Source organism: Hypomesus transpacificus, chromosome 23, assembly GCF_021917145.1.
Source record: "Hypomesus transpacificus isolate Combined female chromosome 23, fHypTra1, whole genome shotgun sequence".
Classification (NCBI taxonomy): domain Eukaryota; kingdom Metazoa; phylum Chordata; class Actinopteri; order Osmeriformes; family Osmeridae; genus Hypomesus; species Hypomesus transpacificus.
Genome location: NC_061082.1, coordinates 5,575,642 through 5,585,654, shown reverse-complemented (window position 1 = coordinate 5,585,654; position 10,013 = coordinate 5,575,642). Strand labels below are relative to the sequence as shown.

The window sequence follows — 10,013 nt, the reverse complement described above, 5'->3', positions numbered from 1 at the left end:
GACTCATCGCCACTTCAAAACCCCAAGCACAGGAACCAGGACCCCGATCACAGGAACCAGGACCCCGATCACGGGAACCAGGACCCCGATCACAGGAACCAGGACCCCGATCACTGGAACCAGGAGCCCGATCACTGGAACCAGGAGCCCGATCACTGGAACCAGGACCCCGATCACTGGAACCAGGAGCCCGATCACTGGAACCAGGACTCCGATCACTGGAACCAGGACCCCAGGCACAGGAACCAGGAGACTGGGCACAGGAACCAGGACCCCTGATCACAGGAACCAGGACCCCGGGCACAAGAACCAGGAGACTGGGCAGATATTAAAGGAGCAGAACTGACAGTGATATAATTCAGAAGACATGTGACCTTTGCATCAACCCTGCTTGTCTTCTCTGATATCTCTCTCTCTTTCTCTCTCACACACACACATGCACACACACACCACACACACACGCAGACAGATAGACACACTCTTGTCCTGGCTGGCTGAGGTTTGGTGAGGATCTGAGACAGACTTGTTTTATTCTTCCAGCACACTGAGCAATGGCCTAACCTACTTTACTGCCTCACTGGCATTATCCTGAAAGCAATATCAAGTCGGGCTTTCAGTGTGTGTGTGTGTGTGTGTGTGTGTGTGTGTGTGTGTGTGTGTGTGTGTGTGTGTGTGTGTGTGTGTGTGTGTGTGTGTGTGTGTGTGTGTGTGTGTGTGTGTGTGTGGGTGTGTGTGTGTGTGTGCGCGCGTGTGTGTGTGTGTGCGCGTGTGCGTGCGTGCGGAGAGAGGGGGAGTGTGGAGACTCTATTTTACCAGGTTATCAATTTTGGATAGGACTGTGGTGTGTTATTGTCTGGCTGTCTGCTTCGAGGGCCTGGGCAGACATCTGGAGTTTATGACCTCAAAGTGGGACTTGTACAGTTCTCTCATGTCGGTGGTGGAGTGTGTGCTCATTCATGAGCCTCCCTGACCCTGACACGAATGCCAGTCATCAGCTGACCCTAGTTAAGCACTGGGAGGAAACAAAAACAAGTTCAAGTTCAAGTTCAAGTCTTTTATTTGTCAGATGCACAGAGTAACACAAGGTTAGACTGGGCACTGAAATTCTTAAGACAAGACAACGCAAGCACTTGGCATAACATAACATATAAGTACACAGAACAAATTTACATCTATGCTGAGCTTAGATAAGTGAACTTCCTAAATATACAGATAGCAATAAATAAACGACTATACTAACCCTAACACTAAAACTTCCTAAATTACAGATAACAATAAATAGTACGCTATACTAACCCTAATACACAAAAAAAAAAAAAAAAAAAAACCTGTTACAACCCTATAAACTAATCTAACCTAAATGGAGTACAGTGCAGTAGTGCAAATTTACAGATCAGTGACTTTGTCAATGACCAAACAGGAGCCTGGTGGCGAGGTACAGTAGTGCAATGTTACTGAAAGAGCAACCAGTAGCTGAAAGTGACAGTGTATAAGTGACTAGTGTGCAGTAAAAATGTCCATATCAGTGTCCATTGAGAAGCCTGATGACCCTTGGGTAGAAACTGTTGTCCAGTCTGCGTGTGCGCGACCGGATGCTGCGGTAACGCCTGCCAGAAGGCAACGGGGTAAAGAGACTGAAGGATGGGTGGGAACAGTCTCTTAGAATCCTGCTGGCTTTCCTAAGGCAACGTGTGTGGTAGGTGTCCTGTAGGGCTGGGAGCTTCCTGCCGATGATGAACTCAGCAGAACGGACCACACTTCGTAGGGCCTTGCGGTCCCGGTCTGTGCAGCTCCCATACCACACTGTGATACAACCAGTCAGAATGCTTTCTATAGTGCATCTGTAAAAGTTAGTAAGGATGACTGAGTCCATACCAAACTTCTTCAGTCTCCTCAGGAAGAAGAGGCGCTTACGGGCCGTTTTGACCACCTTGTCCGTGTGAACAGACCAGGTGAGGTCATTGCTGATGTTCACCCCGAGGAACTTGAAGCAGCTGACCTTCTCCACTTCCGATCCATTGATGAATAGGGGTGCATGCTCCTCCTCCTGCCGCCTCCTAAAGTCCACAATCATCTCCTTGGTCTTGCTGATGTTAAGAGAGAGGTTGTTGTCCTGACACCATGATGTCAGGGTGTCAACCTCCTCTCTGTAGGCTGACTCGTCACTGTCAGAGATGAGGCCCACGATGGTTGTGTCGTCAGCAAACTTAACGAGGAGGTTGGAGCTGTGCGTAGCCGCACAGTCGTGGGTGAACAAGGAGAACAGGAGAGGGCTGAGCACACAGCCCTGGGGGGTGCCTGTGTTGGTGATCAGTACAGATGAAGTGCGGTCACCGATTCTCACCACCTGTGGCCTCCCCGTCAGGAAGTGGAAGATCCACTTGCAGAGGGAGGTGCTTAGTCCCAGGTCCACAAGCTTGGAGACCAGTCTGGAGGGGATGATGGTGTTGAATGCAGAGCTGTAGTCAATGAACAGCATCCTCACATATGTATTCCCCTTGTCCAGGTGGGAGAGAGCGGTGTGCATGGTCAGAGCGATGGCATCGTCTGTAGACCTATTGGACCGGTATGCAAACTGCATAGGGTCCAGTGTGGGGGGCAGCGAGGAGCAGATGAATGATTTGACTAGCCGCTCGAAGCACTTCATGATGATAGAGGTCAGTGCTATTGGGCGATAGTCATTCAGACATGTGAAAACAATGCATCCACTTTGTTTCCAGACGATTATGATCATGAGTCCTTCACGTTCTCCAGAACCTCAAACTGTGTGTGTTTGTGTGAGACAGCTAGAGAGGCACCTTCCCTTCTTTCTGTGCTGTTCTACCAACCAGCCATCCCAACACCTCCGCCTGCTCAAGCCTCATCACACCAGCTTCACTTCCAGCTGATTGCACATGACGGTACATACAGTCGTAAATGATGATGTACAACTGATTGCAGTTGTGGATATTATATGACACTGGAGCAGGTTATCATGCTGGAATCAGAGGAGAGCACGGGTCCTGGGGGGGTCCCTATGACGGGGGGCCGGGGGGCTTGCTCCCCAGCAGGCCTTCAGGCTGACGTGGCTAACAGAGTGAAATACGTAGTGAGAGAGGTGTGTGAGTGAGAGAGAGAGAGAGAGAGAGACAGGGAGATATAGCGGGGAAGAGAGTGGGATTATAAATAACCTCCATCAATAATAAATGATGCTGTATTTCACATATTTGGAGTCTGGGCATGTCCCCAGGAGATGGGACGCCCCCCCCCCCCCCTGCATCTTCACTGCTGCCATCCTTCTGTCATAAAGTGGGGAGAGAGGGAGGGAGTTGAGGGGGGTGGAGGTAAAGAGTCCCTCTCCTCGTAGCAGGCGGAAGCCCTCGTTACTTATTCATCAGGCTGGCTGTCACGCTGCTCCACCAAGTCTGCATCATTATGCCTCCATGCATTATTTACTGGGCGTGTGCGGACACAGACACACGTACAGGCAGTCAGATAAACACTCCGCTGTGTGTGTGTGTGTGTGTGCGGCTGCCACACGCTAGCAGACAGGTACACAGACATACAGGTACACAGACAGACAGGTACACAGACAGACAGGGACGCAGACAGACAGGTACGCAGACAGACAGGTACGCAGACAGACAGGTACACAGGGAGCAGGAGGGAAGGGGGGGCCGACCATTAACAGATTTCACTCTCATGAGGTCTGGAATGTCATGGAGGTTTGAGATGGCGCATACGCACACAGAACGACAAACAAAATGTATTCTCTCTGAGAGTGAGCTCTGGTGAGCTCTGGTGAGGTCTGGTGAAGTCTGGTGAGGTCTGGTGAGGTCTGGTGAGGTCTGGTGAGCTCTGGTGAGCTCTGGTGAGGTCTGGTGAGACGTTGTCAGGGCGACTCTGTGGCACGTATCCTGGAGAGGGGAAATAACCAAGTACAAATACTGTCACTGTACTGTAGTAGAGTTTTATGGTATCAGTACTTTACTTGACAATAAAAAAATAATACTATTAACTTTCACTCCTTACATTTTTTACACAAATATCTGTACTAAATGACTAAATGTAAATGTACTTCCTACTTCTTTGTGTGTGCTATGGACCGTTTTTTGTGTCCGGAATAAATAAATAATAATAATTACACTTTCAAGCCAGGCTCATTACTTTACTTTGTATTTGGTGACATGATCAATTAGAAACAAATATTTTAAAAGGCTGGAAGATACTTGTTTTTTTTTTCTCCAAAAGGTTGAAAAACTTTTCAAAATAAACTGAATCTGCACAATTTAATGTTTGAAAGTTCAACTCATTGTTAGGAATCGTGGATGTGTGAAGGAGGAGTGGAGGAGGAGAGGAGGAGTGGAGGAGGAGAATGTGTAGAGGGATAGATTGTTGTTCCCCATGTGTGTGTCCCAGGATAAGAGAGCCGGTCTTCACTGGTATTGAAGGTTCATCTGTGTCACACACAAGGAAATGTTACATCGATCCACTGATCTGCTGAAGACCCCCATTCACCTAACACACACACCTTCTAAATATCCCTCCCCAGATCCTACCTCTTATTGGCCCACCATCGACCAGCCTGTTTATACTTAATAGCCAATGACAGTGGATCTATTGGCCCAAGGGGACCGTCTCCTCTACCAGCCAAGATACTGCTCATTCATACTGGTCTCATCCACCACAGCCAATCATTACTGGTCTCATCCACCACAGCCAATCACCACTGGTCTTATCCACCACAGCCAATCACCACTGGTCTCATCCGTCACAGCCAATCACCATCTCTGTACTGGTCCCAGATCTAATCACTCCAGGTTTATGTTCCTATAAAAGATGCTCTTCTGTGTGTGGGTGCTGTTCAGCTGAGGGAAGGAGCCTGACCTGGGATGGGGAGAGAGAACTTTGGGGTAGGGCGTGCGTGCGTGTATGGGTCGTGTGTGTGTAGAGGTGTGTTTCAGAGAGAGATGGGTAAGAGACAGACTGGGGGAGTTTTCACAGACCTTGTCATCAATAATCAACTGGTCTGATCAGGTTAACAGACACATTTCTTCTCCTTTAATGACTTTTCAGCTTCTGCTGGGCCCATACAACCTTGAATGTCACACCAATAAAGCCTTACTGAACTGCCACAGGGAAGAAGAGAGAAGGGGGGAGAGAGGGGTGGTTGGGGTGAGAGAGAGGGGTGGGGTTGGCATGGGGAGAGAGGGTGGAGAGAGGGGTGGTTGGGGTGAGAGAGAGGGGTGGAGAGAGAGGGGTGGGGTTGGCATGGGGAGAGAGGGTGGAGAGAGCAAGGGAAACTGAGAGGGAGGAAGGGTAGAGAGGGAGAGAGAGGGAGAGAGAGGGAGAGAGAGGGAGAGAGAGGGAGAGAGAGAAAGCATGTAATCACACAAACAGTCAGCAGCATGCCTTCCTGCCTGAGACTGCCCTCTGATGTCACCAGCCCTGAAAGAGAGGGAGAGCGAGCAAGAGAGAGGGAGAGAGAGAAGGGGAGGGGACCACAGAAGCAGATAGAGAGACTCCCAGTCGGAGGGTTAGAGCAGAGCGGAGCGGGAGTGAGTGAGTGAGATCCCAGCGCCTCAGTCGCTGCAGCCTGTGCTCCCGTCTCAAGGACCCAGTGTGTGTGTTGACTTGCGCTGAGTTTCCAGCTCTGGTTTCTGCTACGCGGCTTTAGAGGCAGAAAACACACACAGCCCTGCAAGCAAGACCGATGGGTAAGATCACTCTGGACTGAACATTGCTATCTGCACAAGCTGGTGTGTGTGTCTCTGTTAAACTAAAGGATATTATTTGACCTGTTTCTAGTGCTTTTCTGTGTGTGTGTGTGTGTGTGTGGGCAGCTGAGCAGTAGTCACTGTGTTTATTGAATGGTGGTGATGTATGCTATCCCACGCTCAGCTCCCTGCAGCCTTGAGCTGCTCGCTCTGAATGGAGCAGATGGCCAAGTCTGCTACTACCTCCCTGCTGTCCATGGCTGGGTGGGTGGGTGGGTGGGGGTTTGTGTCTGTGTGTGTGTGTGTGTGTGTCTGTGGTGTGTGCATGTGTGTGTGTATCTGTGGTGTATGTGTGTAACTGTGGTGTGTGTGTGTGTGTGTGTGGGCAGACGGTATTCTCATCAGTGTGTGCTGGTACGTGTGTGAGCTGGAAGCGGAGCCTGGTGCTGGGCTGCTCATGGTGCATCCCTTTTCAGCAGGAGGAGGCATGTTTGTGGAGCCAAGTTCTCTCCTGTACAACATGTGTTATTAGAAGTCAAGCTTGACGGTTAAATATGAGAGGTTTCCCCGGAGTTGGACTGTGTCAGTAGGATTGTGTTGGACTGTGTCAGTAGGATTGTGTTGGACTGTGTCAGTAGGATTGTGTTGGGCTGTGTCAGTAGGATTGTGTTGGGCTGTGTCAGTAGGATTGTGTTGGGCTGTGTCAGTAGGATTGTGTTGGGCTGTGTCAGTAGGATTGTGTTGGGCTGTTGGGTTGTGTGTCCGTGACATGAGCGAGCGCTGGCTGGAGTGTGCCTGACTGGACGCTGCGCTCCGCTGGGTCCAGCTGCATGGTGCCTGTCCCAGACTGCAGAGAGGGAGAGAGGGAGGGAGGGAGAGAGGGAGGGAGGGACAGGGAGAGAGAGGGACAAGGAGGGACAGGGAAAGAGAGGGAGAGAGAGGGACAGGGAGAGAGAGGGAGAGAGAGGGAGAGAGAGGGAGAGAGAGGGAGATGGGTAAAGTGGAAGAGAAAAAGGTATTGAAAGCAGACGAGAGAGATACAAAAGGAAGGAACAACAGTGGAGGACACATGGAGGAAGAGAGGAGGAGAGAGAGCACAGAGAGCAGGGAGGAAGAGAGGAGGAGAGAGAACACAGAGAGCAGGGAGGAAGAGAGGAGGAGAGAGAACACAGAGAGCAGGGAGGAAGAGAGGAGGAGAGAGAACACAGAGAGCAGGGAGGAAGAGAGGAGGAGAGAGAACACAGAGAGCAGGGAGGAAGAGAGGAGGAGAGAGCACAGAGAGCAGGGAGGAAGAGAGGAGGAGAGAGAACACAGAGAGCAGGGAGGAAGAGAGGAGGAGAGAGAACACAGAGAGCAGGGAGGAAGAGAGGAGAGAGAGAACACAGAGAGCAGGGGATGGAGAAGGGAAGGGAGAGAGAGAGCAGCAGTCTGGTGTTAGACTGGTCCACAGCTGACTGCTACTACCATTTGATGTATTTCTGTCTTTCAGTTCAGAACCAGTCTCCAATGTCCGTCTGAGAATATGAATTATGTATGTCCAATAATGTTTTGGAACAAGGGTTTAAATGTCCTGTTTAAATGTCTGGCTTTGTGTGTCGATCTTGCACTGCAGTTGTCAGTTACAAACAAGCTCTTTGACCAAACACACGCAAACACACACAGCACTCTGTCCTGTCCCCTGCATGCTCTCTCATTGGCTGACCCTGAACTTAAAGTGCTGAAACATTGAAAAGGCACACACAGCCATGTGCATACCCAACAACAAACCCCATTGGTCCACAATTACTCCTCCCACCCTTTTCCCAGCCAACCATCATGCTTATGCAGGTAGTCGCCATTGCATTCTCTCTCCCCCCACCCCCCCAAGATTACCTGTGTGGGTCGTTGTTCAGGGAATATCATGTCATGGATTCCACCCACAGTAATCCCTACCTAATCCTTATTACTCTGGTCTGTGGTTGCGTGTGTGATCTCCGTATTATGGTGTGTGTGTGTGTGTGCGAGCGCGTGTTTGCTGGAAAGCCGTTGCAGGGATGCCTAGGCTATAAATAGATCAGAAAGCCTGAAAAAAGATCTTCCAATGATCCTGTTTATGTTCTGAGTTGCAGAACACTTTACTGACCCAAGATCAGATATACTGTCTCCATACTGGCCTCAGATCAGATCTACTCTCTCCATACTGGCGAGAGATCAGATCTATCTCTCCATACTGGCCTCAGATCAGATCTATCTCTCCATACTGGCCTCAGATCAGATCTATCTCTCCATACTGGCCTCAGATCAGATCTATCTCTCCATACTGGCCTCAGATCAGATCTACTCTCTCCATACTGGCCTCAGATAACTGGGTCTAATGTGTGGGTATTTGTGTGTGTTGTCTGGTGGGTGGGCAAGGTTATGTAACAGTATTCAAACTGTTTTGGCCTCACACACCAGTTACGTCAATCCCACTGACCCAGCCAGCGTCTCTGTTAGTGATGGCTAATTGCCTCACAGTGGCCCGATTCCGCTCTGCTATAGGTAAGAATGTTTGTTTACTGTAAACATGTCAGATACAATTTAATCTGTTGTGGATGGCCTTGGGGCGTTTGTTATGCTAGCAGCCCCTCACAAACCGTCCTGCTGAAAGAAAGGTTGTTTGTGAGGTTCCCCTCAGAGGCCCCGATAAAGACGAGCTCTGGGGCCCTGGAGCCCTGGAGCTCTGGAGCTCAGCCTCCTCGTCTTAGCTGCAGAGGACCAGAGACACGCGGGCCTCGCCGTTAGCACTCCGCGGGGCGTGCTCGTCCCGCTAGCGCTGTTAGCCTGCTATCTAGCGCCGTTAGCCTGCTTCCTAGCGCCGTTAGCCTGCTATCTCTGCCCTGCTAGCGCCGTTAGCTTGCTATCTCCCCAGCCTGCATCTCACAGCATTCTCTCTGGCATGCTAATGTAGTAGCGTGGTTAGCCCTTGAGTGTCCAGGGCTTGTTTAGCAGTGATTACACAGCCTCCCCTCTCTTCCCCTCTCCTCCTGGTCTCTCTGCAGGGTGAGTGCCTGTAATTGGGGATTCATCCTCTCAGCCCTGCTAGGATGGCCAGCCAGCCATTGATCGCTGCTCCTCCTGACTGCTCTCTCCTGTTAATGGGATGAGTTGGGATTGCACACAGACACTCGGACACAGACACATGCACGCACACACACACACACATGCACATATGCACACACACACGCACACGCACACACATGCATGCACGCACGCACACACATTCATATACGGACACACATACAGGTGGTCTCTTTATCTCTCACACACGCACAGAGCGCTTGTCCTTTACAAAGCAGTATATTGTGTATGAGATGTGTTTTAAAGAGGGTTTAGGAAGCAGTACAGCAGGTCAGTTGACTGATAACTGAGTGATCAATACTATATGTTTTACTGCACTCTACTTATGTTTTTCTGCTTTTGTCTGTGTGTCTGAGGAGAGGGATGGAGATGTTCTGACTTCCAGAGATGAAAAACAGGACAACACTACCTCCCAAACCATCCTAATCATCACCACCCCCACCTCTCCAAATACAGCTCATCTGTAGAATGGAACCATGGAGGTTTTCAGAGTTCTCTCCCCCCCCTCCCAGCATGCCCTGGGGTCGTCTGCAGCGTGGTAGGGTTATCGCGGGAACCCCTTTTGTCCGTCACCCCGGGAACAAGCGTCTCTCTGTGGCGAGGGCGGGGCCTGGCTCAGACGTCAGCCCCCACGCAGCACCCTCCGCTCACCAGCAGCCCGGGGTCACCGGGGTCACCGGGGGGCGGGGCCTGGCCAAAGGGGGGGCGGGGGGTCATTTCATCAAACACAATACCCCTCTCATGGTCGACGACCCGTCCAGTCTATTCTAGAACTCTCCGTGGAAGCGGAGGCTGGGAACACATAGAGGCTGTGATTGGAGGGCTGGGATCACATAGAGGCTGTGATTGGAGGGCTGGGATCACATAGAGGCTGTGATTGGAGGGCTGGGAACACATAGAAGCTGTGATTGGAGGGCTGGGAACACATAGAGGCTGTGATTGGGGGGGTCAGATGGCTGAGCTCTCTGTGTTGGGAGGGACCAGGGTTTTACCGTGAGACGGCGTTTGAATGGGTTCACTCTGGTACAGACCGTGTTTGTTTGACCCAGTGTTTTGTGTTTATGTGTGTGTGGAAGCGTTAACGCGTGTGTGTGTTTGCGGAACAGAATCACTTTGTTGATCCGCTTGAACGGTTGTGATGTTTGTGTTCAGGGACCATGGAAATGTGAAAGATTGTCGTCGACAGCCAAACAGCCTTGTCCTTCTGATCCAGTCGAC

At 50.7% G+C, this 10,013-nt stretch overlaps 1 protein-coding gene across 1 annotated transcript in view; it reads left to right on the top strand.

Moving 5' to 3' along the window:
- Positions 1-5,311: 5,311 nt before the first annotated feature.
- The window catches only part of hdac4 (histone deacetylase 4), a 63,248-nt gene continuing 58,546 nt past the window's right edge, over positions 5,312-10,013 (top strand). The window contains 1 exon segment of the mRNA XM_047045968.1: positions 5,312-5,696. Within this exon segment, the coding sequence (XP_046901924.1) occupies positions 5,693-5,696 (4 nt within the window). The 5' untranslated portion in view covers positions 5,312-5,692.